The sequence below is a fragment of the Castanea sativa genome, chromosome 4 (assembly GCF_040712315.1).
Source record: "Castanea sativa cultivar Marrone di Chiusa Pesio chromosome 4, ASM4071231v1".
Lineage (NCBI taxonomy): Eukaryota > Viridiplantae > Streptophyta > Magnoliopsida > Fagales > Fagaceae > Castanea > Castanea sativa.
Window position 1 is genome coordinate 27,918,482 of NC_134016.1, and position 14,832 is coordinate 27,933,313.

The following is a 14,832-nucleotide window of genomic DNA, read 5'->3' on the forward strand; positions in this document are numbered from 1 at the left end:
TGTGAACAATGTTCATGTAATAATATGGTTTGGATTTCTTATGTACTTGAATTCCAGTTTCCTTGATAATATCCACGGACGAGGCAAAAGCCTTAGACAAATAAAATCTCAGGACAAAGGCAAACTCGTCTAAGACTTTCTTTTTAAAAAAAAAAGAAAAGAAAAGGGATAAAGCAAGAAAAATGCCAAGGCCTTCTCGTCCAAAGCTTTCCTTAAAAAAAAAAAAAGGATAAAGCAAGAGAAAGAAGCCAAGGACTGCTCGTCCAAAGTTTTCCTTAAAAAAAAAAAAAGGATAAAGCAAGAGAAAGAAACCAAGGACTTCTCGTCCAAAGCTTTCCTTAAAAAAAAAAAAAAAAAAAAAAAATGATAAAGCAAGAGAAAGAAGCCAAGGACTGCTCGTCCAGAGCTTCCCTTCAAAAAAAAATAAAGCAAAAGGAAGGCCAAGGCCCACTCGTCTAAGGAAGAAAAGTAAGCCTTAAGATATAACATTTCATAGACGAGCACTCGTCAAGACGAGAAAGCATAAACATTATAAACTGCTTTCGAGAAGGCGAAATAATTGCCTAAAGGACAGGCTAAAGTAATGCAGTCATCATCAGTCCTAAGTGGGTCGTCCATAAAAAGATTGTAGACGGTCATTCAACACTTAGAGTATAGTTTAAAGGACAATGACATAAATGATAAACAAACAAAGAAGATATTCTTTAACTTGAAAAGGGTAGACGGCCACCATCCAAAAACCCTTATAAAATAAACAGTAAAAAAAAAAACATTGTTCATAAGCTCGTCTAGAACACTATAGACGAGGGAATTGTACTTAAATAACATTTCAAGTTCTCAAATACATTTTGAATAAAAAAGAAAAAGAGAAAAGAAGAAAGCTAAACAACAAATAACAACTTCTTCAGGAGGAAGGGGCGTCAACATTGGGGTCGTCCTGAGCCGGTTTGGTGGAAGCGTCGTCCTCGATGTTTACATCGTCTGAGCCTGTGTGGATGAGTGAACTTGTAGCAGCAGCAAGGTTGAGTTTAATGGTGCTAAAGTCAACTTCAGGAAAGTTGTCCATAGCATCCATTCTAAAATCCTCAAACCCTGCTGCGTAGTTTGTATCCATCAGGTCAGTGAACTCTTTGGACGCTTTGAATTCTTCCACTGCCTCGTCTTTAGCCTTCTTCAAAAGTAGATTCAGCTCGTCGTTCTCCTTTTGAAGAAGTTCAAGACGCTCGTCTTTCCTGGCAGTGTCAGATTTCAGCTCCCCCACCAAAGCCTTGAACTCCTCAGCCTCGTCCTTGGCCTTGTTCGCCACGTCTGCCCACGTCCTGCAGTCGTTTTTGACCTCTTCTATTCTTTTCTCCAGGAGAACCCTCGTCCTGTCCATCTCTGTGGCCTGCCTGGACGCAGCTATGAACTTGGACATTGCCTACATAGAAGAATAGGAAATTTAGATGATAGAAGTAATATTGGGAAAACATGGACAAATCAGGACGAGGCAAAGATGGTTACCTTGAAGAGATCGTGGACGCCAGAGTGTTCGAACTCTTTCAAGGACATGTTGTAGCACGCAGCTACGTCCTCGCCCTTCACAGCCTCTTGGAATCGTTCCCAAGCCAGGTCCTCGTTCTCCAATAAATTAGTAGAAGTCCTTCGAGGAGGCTGGGACGAGTCAGGAGCAGGAGACTTGGACGGAGTGGCACTGAGAGGTGTGGACAAATCTACGTCAACGACCAGGATGGGTGGCTGAGGAGGAAGTTCAGTCCTAACGGTTTCAGTCCTGGACGGCCCAGACTTAGCTTTCTTGCCCCAACGACTTGGCAAGCTAGCCAAGTCCACATGCTTGGACAGACTTTTCCCTTTTTCTCCAGAGGCAGGACAAGGCTCAGGTCTAGCTACCTCGTCGACAACCTCCTTCCCCTTGTTTCCCTTCATGGTTGCCATTCCTAAAAAAAAAAAATAATAATAATAATAATAATAATAAATAAATATACAAGTAATCATAAACAAAAATGAAAAGTGCATATCTTAAGAGGAGCACTCACGTCTACGGGTAGTTAACTCGTGTGCTAAAGCTTCGACGGAGGGTTCAGGGCCGAGTCCCCACTTGTGTAGACGCTTAAGGGTCACTAACGAGTGGAAGTCTCGTTCAGGATATAGACGGGCCCTGTGGACGCGGTCACGATGGAACTTGCTCAAAGAGGGTCGTCCAAAGGCTGGAAAGGGAAGAAAGAAATTAAGGTCAGACCATCGTCCAAACAGAAAGTATAATGTAAAAGAAACAAAAAAGAAGAACGTGACATACCTTCTGGACGAAGGTTCCCTATGTCTCCAGTATAAGGAGCAAATGAGTCTCTACCAATCTCAACGGGATGCCCCGCCCAGAAACCAGAGACGAAGAAAAACTCCGTCTTCCAGTTTCTGTCAGACGAGGGCAAAGACTTAATCAGTCTACAGTCATTGCCCCTGGCTGTGAACTGATGGAAGCCTCGAGATTGATTTATCTCGGAGGGTTTATAGCAGTACAAGAACTCGTCCACGGTAATAGGACGGTCCCCGTCAAACACCTCCATCCATAAGACTTGCATGGAGACAACTAGTCTCCATGCGTTGGGGTTAAGCTGACACACTCCCAAGCCCAGCCTAGTTAGTAATTCCCTAGCAAAGGCATTTAAAGGAAGTCTAAGCCCCCCTAACAAATAGGCTTCATAAACACCTATTCCAAAACGAGGCTGACAACACCACTCACCTCGGACAGCTAGCCTAGGGTTTAGATCATCAGGAATCTGAAACCAAGTCCTAAGGGAATCTAACCTTCTCTCGTCCGTCCTCGAAGGAACCTCTAGAGCACAACTATATACGGTTTCCTGTTCGTCTAAAGGGGAGGACGGTGGGGAGCTCGACGAGGTGTCAGCCCCAGAGGCTGTCCTCGTCCTAATACTCTCTTGAAGAGTTTCTACAGGGATTCCAGGAACACCAGATGTATATTCCTCAGTTGTGTGACCACTACTACTACTGACGTTACTAGAGGTGTCATAACAAGAGTCGTCATGATACTCGTCTATGGCCCTGACCACACTGTCGCTAGACGAGCAGGAGGCCATTGAAAACGTCCTAACACTTAACAAGGAAAACTAAAGTGAGTATAGAAAGATTACTTGGCTCTAGACGAGGGACACTAAGGACGCTGAGGATATTCTTAGACGAAGCGACGGACGAGAGTGTCAAAGCGGAAAATTTGAAAAAGTGAGAGGGGCATGAGGGAGAAACCACTATTTATAAGCAGAAAAGTCTCGGTAACCACAACGACGGACCTAATTATAAGGTGACACGTGGCGCATGCCTCGGAGGAGTAAACCGGTTGACTAACCTCCTATGGATGTGTGACACGTGGTGCGTTTTAAAATCTATTGATACATCGTATAACTCCTAGACGAGGGGCAACTGATGTGGGATGAAAACACTCAAACCACCCAAACCGTCCATGGACGGTCATCACCTCGGCAGCCGTCCAGAAGTTATCCTCAGGACGAGGGTAACGAACAAGGACGTCCAGAGGGTGATAGCGAAGCTACATCCCTCGTCCGTGGAATGCGCACAGCCTACCCTGAGAGGACTCGTCCACGTAAAGATCCATGGACTAGGAGTTTACACTTGGAATCAGCAGGTGCACTCGACGAAGGAAATTCAGGACGAGGGTATCATACTTAGGAGAATCTCCGAATATAATGTGACAATCCCTTATCCCACGCATAACGGTCATGTATCCGTTGTGAAATAGAAGTGTAACTCCTGAACGGTTATGGCAGTTACGTTTAAGCCTCGAATCCAAGAGAGGTTCCTATTTCGATAACCGTCTATGAAGGCACTATATAAAGACTGATTCAGACAAGGCAAAGGTATGTTCAGTTTTTACTAAAAGAAAGTTGGAACTCAGATTACTTAGAGGGAAAACTAACTTTACCATCGGAGGATTTTTGGCCGGCAGCCCCGGTCGCCTTTGATACGCTTTTCTTTCTTTTTCAGGCCGTAGAAAGAACCAGTAGTCCTTTCAAGTCCGAAGCATCCAGCCTACTGATTTTCTTGGCATCATCAATATCAATAAAATATTTTTGAATTTACATATAATTTTTAATTAATTGAATTTAATAAAAAATTATACGTACTAGTAGCATTCTGTACTTTTTAATTTACAAGCATTACTATTACGTTATGCGAAAAACAAAAATATTTTAGCTTAACAAGAGTTAAGTTTATTAGGTTATGGTCCATTTAGATTGAAAGGAATGGAGGGGAAATAGAGTAGAGTTGGCCGAAATTTAGTCTATTTCTGGCCAACTCTACTCTACAGTTTACTTTCCTCCACTCTCCCCTTAATCCAAATAGACCTTTAGACTTGAGAGGTATTGTGTCACTATTAGAAATTTTTGCTTTCATTTTGTGGGGGCAATGAGTGTTATATCTATTTTTAAGTCTCATTAGAGCAATGGCTATTATATTGATGTCATTAGTGAGTAAAGGTGGTTTGCGGTTCTCTTCTTTGAGATTGATGGGGAACTTTTTATCTAACTCTACTATCAACCTTCCGAATATGAGCTACGTCTTCCGAATGTAACCTACGTCTTTCGAAAATACTAAATTGTCAAAAGTGGAAGACTTAACGCAATAAATGCAATCTATCATGTCTACTCCAATAAGTCATCTGTCACATACAAGAACAAAAGAGTAAACACTTGCGATCTTAACCATGACACTTGTCTGTCACCCCCATAGACAGACGAGTGAAGATGTGCATACAAAGCCTACACTACAACACTTGCATAGTAGCTATCACCTAAGGCTCTCATACATTCACGCAACTACTGGCAAAGGGATAACTCCCATCTCCTACAAATCAATTGTGGGATAACTCTCATCTCCTACAAGTTAGCTGAGGGATAACCCCAAGTCCCTACAATTGAACTAAGGTGGTCATCCACAAACCTCTATACAAACACCATGACATCCTAATTTTGAGGTACATGATGATAGGCCAAAAATATATTGACCCCTTGTGATAAATTAATTGATTAATTAGCCAAGTTAATTAATTAATTCAATTAACATGCAAAACGCATGGTAACACAAACAAATCACCAAATAACTAAATGCAGCGGAAATTAAATTTGACACGGTGATTTGATTACGAATGGGGAAACTTACATGGCAAAAACCCCACCGGGTGATTTTAAGGTCACCACTCCCGAGAATCCACTATTATCAAAACAAGCAGTTACAAAATAAAGGAATCCTAGTACCTTATACCAACCTATAGTTGAACCCTTACCCCAATGCCCAATTAGACTTGTTCTGTAGTGACAATCTCTCCTTGTATTGCCCGGCTCCCAGTACGTGACTAACCAAAAGATGCGCGGATCCCAGTACGTGACTTAATCACCAACTTGAGAAGGACGTTGGCTGCAAAGTTCTTATATTCTTCAACACTCGAAGATCACGAAGTTGCTTGGTCACAAAACCCTACTGTGTACAAACACAGCAGCTTCTCAAGAATTAGGGCAAACTAGGTTTTCGATCATACTTGAGGAATTATGCTCTTGTGCAATTGTGCTCTTGGCTGTGTAACCTAATATAGCCCTTAAAATAATCCTTATATATATTTAGAGTTATGAGAAAAGAAAACTCAAACACATAATCACGGATTGGATGAAAAACAGAACTGAAAATCTGAATTTCATAAACCTTGATAGATAGCCATCTATCGAGCTAGCTGTCGAGCCACGGGCTTCAGCAGCTTTTAAACCTCGAGAGATACTAGCTGTCGAGTTTTAAAATTCAACACTTCATTACTTGATTCTTGGACAGACTTGCATGGCTTTAACACTTGAACTTGAAACCTTGTTTCTTTAAGTATTAAACACATCCTAGATCTATCCAAATACAAGTAAAGTGCGTTTTGTCAAAAGATTAGCCAATACATAAAATGTTGACATATGTTCCTAACATCCAATCACATATGTCGTAACACATGAAAAACACAATTTTTAATCTCTTTCTTTGAGTTCATTGAAATTACTGTGAGTTTTTTACTTAACTTTTAAAAGGTCTTAGGTCAGCATCACATTGGTACACTCTGTAGGCATTTCTTATTCCGCAATTTTCTGACTCTTTGCCTTTTACCAAAGACTACAGGTTTGGGCGATAGACTTACTGATGATTTTAAGCATCATCAAAGATCATTACATGGTTGAGTTCGACACAAGTGAGTGCAAAGAAACAACTCCTATGCAAGCAAAAGAGACAGAAAAAAATTGCTAAAATCTTGTGTTTTGCTACCACTAGGGTTCGAACTTGGGTGCGGATTCATTAATGTTAGTGTTTAGGCCCTAGTAACAAAAAAGTTAATCAATTCTCAATCAAGTGATTAATTGGATTAATTATAACTTAGATCAAAATTGAATATCATTACAAGCACACAGATCACACAAATACAACCAATTTGATGACCCAAGAAAATCGAAAAAACAAACTGTTTCATAGTTTAAAAAAAAACTTAGGGGGTTTTAACTATCAATCTTCAAGGTAAACAAATCCATTAAAATAGAATAGAAGTTTGTACAAAAGATTTAAACCTAAATCTAAAGCTACCTCATGCGTTACTTTCTAATGTGATTACACGCAATTTTGAATCCGCATAATTGTCTATTTTGGACTTGATTCAAGTGTACCGATAACTTGATTATAAACTAGATGCAGTAATTTCATTTTGATCACCCAATATTTGTATGAGCATAGCTCTCTGGTTGATACTTTAAGAGAGCTTGAAAAATTTTCAAATTTGTGTACAAAACACTACTCTCTTATATCTTGAAAATCGTGCTCTAGGGCCTACTTAAATGGTGTAATTAGGATGCTTGATGCCCTAGATCCAACAATTGATAGAAACTGCTAGAAACTCAATTTGCATTATTCTTGATCGGTCAAGTTTAGTGGAACTCAACAAATTGAGCTTATTTCAAAATGCAATGCAGCAACAGAATTGTTTTTGTTTTCTTGAGTTTCATTTTGTTTGAACCTCTGATTTGTATTATTCAATAATTTACTTAAATACCAATTTAAAAGACAATCTAGACTAACGGTTACAATTGTTCATGATTTGCCAACCTAAAAATATAGACCTAACAATTAATTGCGGGTTTTTACATTGTTTTCTCTATATTTTCATTAGAGGCTAAAAGAACTAAAAACTAAATGTAGAAAAAGGCTTGTTTTCAAATTCCTTTGTATTTAAAAAATTGAAAACAATTTTTGTCTTCCAACTGTTTTACGTTCCCAAACAAAATTTTTGGGTTTGGAGAAAAAAAGAAAAAAAGAAACTCTTAAAAACAGGAATCGAGTAAAAAAATTAATTTTTATATAATTAATTTAATAATTTTTTTAATGAAATAATCAATATATTATTATTATTATCATATACTATATATAATAGCAAAAGCTGAGAGAGAGTTGATTCCTGCAATTAAGGAGGTGCTGCCATATAGGAAAAGTGTCTATCTAAAATTCAGACACGTTTAAGTTAAAAAGCAATAAATTATATTGGTTGGCAATGTTGCACACCATTTAAAAGCCTCTCATTATAAATAACAAAAAAAAAAAAAAACCGTTAAAATGCTCAAATACTCCAAAAAAAAAAAAAAACGCAAATACAGAGAGAAGGAGAGAGTTCATAAGCCCTCAACGTCCGTTCCTTGTTCCACTTCTCCATTCCAAAACACACTCCACGACCAAACCCCTTCTTCATCGTCCAAAACCTAGACCATAAAACAGTTTGGTGAAAGGGAGATACAGAGATTGAGAGAACTACCACCAGTCAAAATTAAATGCTATGAAAGGTCCAAGAGGTATTGAGATACAAATAGGCAGATATAGAGAAATAGAGGTCTCGCCATGTGACACTCTAATTTTTTATTTAGCCTTTTTTTTTAACCCCTTTTCATTAAGTTTTTTAACCGTTACCCAAAAGTTCACATTAACTTACTTTTACTGTTATCTCATTAATCTCTTATTAATTGTCTAAGCTTGCACCACAAATTTCTCTCTTCTTCGTGTCTTTTAGCATACCCACCATTTTAGAATTAAAAACAAAAGCAAAAAAATAATATTTAAGGACTAATAGTAATAACTAACCATATAAGGCCCTAGGGAGAGATAGAGAGACACAAAATGTTGTGGATTGTTAAATGAAACGCACTATTTCACTATTACCAAAATAAGAGACCTGAGATTGATTGAACATTTGTAAGAGAGAGAAATGAGAATCTGAGGGGTCGCCACCTCGGTCATACTAGCCTCCCACCACTATCAAGCCAGCGAAATCCCTATTGGTAGTTTTTTTTTTCTTTTTCCTCTTTTAATTAAGGGCTTAAATATGATTTACGTTTGTATAATTTGGTTGGATAGATTTTGTTTTGGGTATGTAAGTAAAGAGAAAATTTGGTGTGCAATGTAAAGTCATATTCAACCATAATTTTAAATCATCTATAAGGCACATACATACACACTTACCTATACCATGTCTTAATGTCATCGATAAGTGGAAGATGGTGAGAGAATTTGGCATACTATGCATACTATCATTCCATGGTATGCAATCTGTGAACCCAACACAAATTAATTAATTTTCATGATCCTGTTACTTTTTTGCATTTATTTTTGGTTTCATGACTTTTCTAAAAAAATTAATATTACCTTGAGAATGCTACAAATGTACAGTGAAACTATTAAACTAATTTTTAATATCTCAAAATGTATATGGTTTTTTTACTCTAATTTAGTTTACTTTTTCTTGATAATATATGTACAACATTTTCAAAAATCGTCTTACATAAAATATCACAACATTATTTGTGCATCGTACGGGCAACTTACTGGTTACTTTATTAACACATCTCTATTTTCCAACCACTTTATTTAAATACATTTTTTCTTTATTTGTTAAAGAGAGTGTGTGATATTATTATTTAAATCTGGATAGGATAAAATAATCAAGTAAAAAAAAAGTATAAGTTCAGGACGTTGCTACATATTAGGATTGAGTTTTTTTTTTTTGATGAACCTAGAGGGGGGGCTGGGTGACCATATGTGGCTTACCCCCCAGGGCGTGACCTAATAGGAGCACCCCGTTAGGGAATGTTAGATTGAGTCATAGTTACTGTGACTGGGTGCCACAAACCTTACCCTAGCACCCCAAGAGAGCCAACAGATGAGGCGCAATGCATCTTAAGAGCCCACCCCCACATGGTACCCTCCATGACTCGAACGAGAGATCTCATGCATGCACGCGGGATCTCACACCACTAGGCCACCCCCCCTGGGGGCATATTAGGATTGATTTTGCTCCTTCTATGGAAACTATTATCTATTTTATATTTCGTTTTGTTTAAAAGGACGGCATCTACATGATTACTAATTGCAAGTTACTAATGATATTTTGTTCGAAGGAAATTTGTTTGTTCCACTTTCAGAGAAATGGGATGAATTTGGGGTAGACCTTAAATTTGGATGAGAAATAAAAGTAAAAAAGAAAAAAGAAAAAGAAATACTCCAAAGGGTGGAAAAATTAGAGAAAAAGAAAATAACAAAAATAATGGATTTATCTAATCCACTGGCTTGAATTGAACGGATGCATCAAGACCATTCCAATCAAGACTCAAGAGACTCAAAAATGGCAGTTTTCAAAGACAACCTTAGCCGCAGTAGCAGTAGTTATTAAGCAATGGGCTCACAAACAACATTCTGCGATATGCTTTCTTGCTCCTCCTCTTCTTTCTGCTTTGTGGTCTTAAAAACTTCATCACCCAAAACTAAAACAACTCTCAGACCCTCCTCCTCAAATTTTGCTCTCCAAACCCCGCCACCATTACAGGTTAAGCTCACCACCACCGATTCTCTCAAACCCACATACCCTTATTTTCTCAGAAGATTTTCTAGAACAAAAGCCAGAGCCACCTTTGATGAAAAAGACCAAAGTGCCACCCCTCTTCTTGAGCAGGAAGAACAACAACAACCCAGCAGAGTATTTCTCTTCCTTTGTTCTTTTCATTTCCTGGTCACCTTCTTCACTTTTAAATTCAATAGCTTTCTTCTGATTTCTGCTCCAGTTTTACATATAAGATAAAACTTTTGAAATACTGTCATGATAAGCATAGAAGATGAACTGTGAACTCAAACTCAGTGAACTTTTTGCTTAAGTCGGGCTTATTGTATTGCCTTGTAGATGAATTTTCCTTATGGATAAAACTTAGGTACCTTATTGTACCTTAACTTCCTCAACTGTGTGGTTCCATTGATCAATAAACTACATGGTCTTTAGAAAAGATAAAACTGTATTTGTTGCATTGGTCAGTACAACCATGTGGTTAATTTCAATTTAAGAACCAAAGATACAACACTTGAAAGGAACTGAATCTAAGTTTTACACTTTGCGTATGTGGTTTGAGTGAGTTAAGTTGTTCTTGTGCTTTAGGAAGTTGAAGAGAGTGTAGAATTGCTGAAAAAGGCTGCTAAGAGCAGAAGGGTTGCAGCAGAGGAGATTTTGTCTGCTTTTTCTGTAATTGAGAAGGCAAAGATTGATCCCTCAGGATTTCTTGATATGCTAGGTGGATCAAAATCCCCTGGCAGAACATGGATGCTTATTTTTACTGCTGAGGTTGGCATAATTCTATTCCTTGTTTTGCATTACATTTTATTTCACAATCTAGGCTTATTGGACTTTTTTGATTAATTGTAGAAGGAAAATAAGGGTGGTCGTTATTTTCCTATTACAGCAATTCAGAGGTTCGATGCTACTGTAAGTGTCTTATGCATTTCTTCATTATGTTATCATATCTGTGAGAGAAAAAGAAAAAAGAAAAAAGAAGAACAAGTACCTCAAGATGTGTTTAAAATGATTTTTGATTCAATCTATAGATACTTCCAATAGCTGCTACAATATGAAGCACTTCATATTTGTGTTTTCTGGGGAATATAGGGGGAATGCTTCCCTTTCGACCCTCATAGTTGTGTTTTACTAGATGAATATGCCAAGGATCAAACCCCAGATACATACCCACCACAAGAATGGAATTGCCTTCAGGCCAAAAGGTCATTAGTAAGTCTCTTGACATTATTGAACTGGGATGCATTCTTCAAACCATTATATTAGTCTGATCAAATAATCTTAAGATCAACAAAAAATTGGAGTACGGAGCTACATTACTTATGGCCTTTTTGATGAAGTTAATTCGAAGCAGAATGGGGCTTTGTTTGGATCTTGGAAAGGGCTCAGGGATTACGTTATTTTTAGCATTTTGACATCTGTCCTCTGTTTTCATTAGTTTTACAAGATCCAAGCTGAGGCTTTCTAGAACACTTCTCTGAAATAGTTCTTACCTTTGAAGTGAAAATGTAACTGGTTTTAGTTCACAAGTAAGCCAACCTGTGTTCATGAACAAAGATGTATATCTCTTCACCTTCTTTTATTTTCAGTCTAATCCTTCCTCCACTTTTCTTTAAGGACTCGTGAAACAAAAAAGTCCATGTACTTCTCTTAAAATCATTATCTGTGATATTTCTATATGTCAAAGCATGACTTCAAGGATGACATGCTGGAGCTTTGCTTCATCCCTCAACACAGAATATGACATGATTGCCTTTTTTTTCCTCTATTTTTGTTTTATTGGATAGGTAATGATTGGGCATTCTTTTTGCCTTTTTTCCACTTAGAATCTAAAAGAACTTTGTATGGATTGTCAGGCAAAGAGAATTGAGAATGGTGTATATCTTGGACCAATTGGATGCTTAACATTTGAAGGCAGATTTTCATGGAAGAATAGAATACTGGCCTTCATTTTTGAGTGTATTCGGATAAAAATTGGACCTTGGAACCCTTTACAGATAAGTCTTGGCCAAAAAGAAGACAGGGAGCCAAGCACCAAGGATCCTTTCTTTATCTGGTTTTATGTTGATGAGGAAATAGCAGTTGCACGAGGCAAAAGTGGGGGGACTGCATTTTGGTGCCGCTGTCACTGTGTCACTATTTGACTTTCATTCATATACCTGCATTAATATCTCCTTGTACAGTTGGTAAATATTACACTGTTTACATTAGGAGCTTGATACAGTTTAACACATTAGGACTACAACTATTTGAAGTTTTATGTGTCTCCAATTAAGTTTCTGTTGTAATCAGTCATCACCATGATTGTCATTGTGGTATACAATGTATGGTCGACAACAAACCTTGTATCCTGGAGCCCTAAGAAAACCATTGCTGTTATGTCTTTTAATAATTTTTACCCATCGTGATGCCTTTCAGTTTGATTACTTAGGCCTAAGAAAACCATGTTTGATTACTTAGGCCTTGCATGATTTTCTTTTACTCTTTTAATTATTTATAGGGAAAATTTTCCAGATAATTTGATGTTATGTAATATCTAAAGGAAAAATCTTCTTAAAATTCCAGGTGAAAGTTGAGTTCATCACTTTCTCCAATATAGAGAAAAACACATGCATCACCTTAGCTGTTATGTAATTGAAGCTGATTTGAATCTTTTCTGTGATATACCTTTCCAGAATATCTCATACCAGCAAATAAATCCTAAGGCATATGCATTGCAAGCACTGTTTCTTTTTCATCAGATGCCTCCTGGCAAGAATATCCCTCTATCTACAATACATATAGACTTTTTTTTAGTTATAATTGTATTTAATTGACCATTATGATCTTAATCCTTGTATACTGTTTACCATGTTAGGTTACCGATTCTCCCAACAGCTTAAGATATTAGGAGATGGTAAATTTCATTTAGCCACATAATTCCAACATATACCTTGTTGAATTGATTATTTGTTCAAATGCTCTTACTGTTAATTTGTCTTTAAGCACTGAACGAACTCTTTGAATATTGAAAATTTGTGAATCTGATAATCAAACATGTAAGTATAAAATAAGATGGGAAAGCAAAATGACTACAAAGGTATTTTATTAAGTAAAAATAAAGAGAAAACATAAGTGCACAATTCGGCTACAATTGTTTTGTTTAAAGGAATAACATTTCTATAGACAGTCTCTGAGCACTTTATTATAAGCCTAATAGTCTGCAGAGAACAATTCTAAATAAACATCAGTCCAGTTCAGACTCACTTATTGTTTGCCAATGCTGAGCCACGTATAGTTTTAGCTAGCCCAGAAGTAGTGAAGTAGTTGATTAGATCGTCTGGCATTGGTATCTTTTCTTTGATGATTGGAATCTCAACAAATTTCTTCGACCATTCATGGAATGATGGGAACTTTTCTGCATCAACTAACTTTATGCCTCCTAATTCTTCTAGAAATTTGAGCCAGTTAGGTAAAGAACCCACCACTAAGTCTAGAAAACCTATGGTTTCTCCTCCAAAAAATTTCTTGCCTTCAATCAGCTTATCGATCATTCCTAAAGATTCTTGTGCAGACTCTACAGCTCTCTCTTTTTCATGTTCTTCTGCTCTGCAAGCATCCCACGCACTAACAATACACTGCACTTCATAAAAATTGAAAAACTCTCAAGTGCTGGTTTGTATATGCATTTTCTTAGTTGTTCATACATCAAAATTTTTATGCAAAAGGTGAATCACATTTTCAGTTTCAATTTGGTTTCTTTTGATACATAGTATATCCTTTTTGCAAATCTGCAAAATCTCTCTCTTTCTCTTAAATATTGGTATTTAAAAATAAACCAATGGAAACAATGAAAAAGAATGGAGAGTTTAACGTTTTCATTTACCTTCTCATCAACGAATCTAGCCCAGAAACGTGCGGTGGATTTTTCTAAAGGATCTTTAGGCAGTAGAGGATTCTCCTGCCATGTCTCATCTATGTACTCAAGGATGACAAGGGATTCAGCAACTGGTTTTCCATTGTGCACAAGTACTGGGATCTTCTTATGGACGGGGTTATATTGGAGAAGAATGGGACTCTTGTTTCTCAAGTCTTCTTTTATATACTCATATTCTACCCCCTTGAGCTTCAGCGCCCATTCAATTCTGCAGCAGAAAGAACTCAGCGATGCACCAATCACTTTCACTTCTCCCATTCTGAATTCTACAGGATCTGAAATCGAACTAGAGCTTTCTATCAATGAAACTTTCACTTTGGAATTTTTGGATGTGGCATCTTGGAAATTTTTGTATTTCTTAAGAGAGAAAGTTAGCAGCCAAGTGAGACTGGGCTCGTCTTCCAGAACTTTGGATGTGGCATCTTGAGATATTTTCTTTATTATAAGTATATTTTAGAAGAAAATTTCCACTCACTTTATTTGCAGCACTTAATTCAGTCCATAGATCTTCATTGTTATCTATATATTGGTTGCACTATCCAGGTCTTTTGAATCATGGCATATGTCATCTCTTATTACTTAATAGGGGTAGTTGTGAAAAACAGTGAAAGGTCAGATGATCATGCAGATGGCTGAACTTTCAAACGAAGAAAATTATTGCTTGGACTCGCCATTATCTGTCTCTTTGTGAGGAAAAAGTATTTAGTATCAAATGATACACATCAGCCGTATCAAAATCTCTTAATAGGGGTAGTTGTGAAAAACAGTCAGATGATCATGCAGATCATTGATAGTTGATTTTAGTTGGTTTTGCCAATTGATGTAGTCATAGAGTTGGCCTAACTGCATTAAACTTTGTGTGTAGTGTGGATACTTTTAATTTATTATTTCAATGAATTTCCTTCGGCTGATTACAAATTCCAACACTTTACCAAAAAATATTGTTATTGCAGCAAGCCAGCAACATTTGGAATTCTAACAAGGGTTATGT

The 14,832-nt window shown here is 37.3% G+C and overlaps 2 protein-coding genes across 3 annotated transcripts; one reads left to right on the plus strand and one right to left on the minus strand.

The window, feature by feature from the left end:
- The first annotated feature begins 9,633 nt into the window (after positions 1–9,633).
- LOC142630275 (uncharacterized) lies at positions 9,634–12,342 on the plus strand. Of its 2 annotated transcripts, XM_075804261.1 has the most exons (5): positions 9,638–10,063; positions 10,514–10,696; positions 10,778–10,837; positions 11,018–11,137; positions 11,782–12,342. In XM_075804261.1, exons 1-5 carry the CDS (start codon positions 9,764–9,766, stop codon positions 12,067–12,069), a joined length of 951 nt encoding a protein of 316 aa, XP_075660376.1. In that variant the 5' UTR covers positions 9,638–9,763; the 3' UTR covers positions 12,070–12,342. The 2 variants fall into 2 exon arrangements, with proteins under 2 accessions (XP_075660377.1, XP_075660376.1); XM_075804262.1 differs by lacking the exon at positions 11,018–11,137 and having other exon boundaries at positions 9,634–10,063.
- A 640-nt stretch (positions 12,343–12,982) lies between these two features.
- On the minus strand, positions 12,983–14,332 carry LOC142630276 (glutathione S-transferase U7-like). Its single transcript, XM_075804263.1, has 2 exons — positions 13,791–14,332; positions 12,983–13,542 (listed from the first exon to the last, which is right to left on the minus strand). The coding sequence occupies exons 1-2, from the start codon at positions 14,097–14,099 to the stop codon at positions 13,168–13,170; spliced, it is 684 nt and encodes a 227-aa protein (XP_075660378.1). The 5' UTR covers positions 14,100–14,332; the 3' UTR covers positions 12,983–13,167.
- Between the last annotated feature and the right edge of the window lie 500 nt (positions 14,333–14,832).

Bases quoted from the DNA above. Each gene is read 5' to 3' on its own strand.
- LOC142630275 (XM_075804261.1), top strand. From the start codon at position 9,764: ATGGGCTCACAAACAACATTCTGCGATATGCTTTCTTGCTCCTCCTCT. The intron at 10,838-11,017 runs GTAAGTGTCTTA...TGGGGAATATAG, and splicing joins TTCAGAGGTTCGATGCTACT to GGGGAATGCTTCCCTTTCGA. The intron at 11,138-11,781 runs GTAAGTCTCTTG...ATGGATTGTCAG, and splicing joins TTCAGGCCAAAAGGTCATTA to GCAAAGAGAATTGAGAATGG.
- LOC142630276 (XM_075804263.1), bottom strand. From the start codon at position 14,099: ATGGGAGAAGTGAAAGTGATTGGTGCATCGCTGAGTTCTTTCTGCTGC. The intron at 13,543-13,790 runs GTAAATGAAAAC...TATGAAGTGCAG, and splicing joins CTAGATTCGTTGATGAGAAG to TGTATTGTTAGTGCGTGGGA.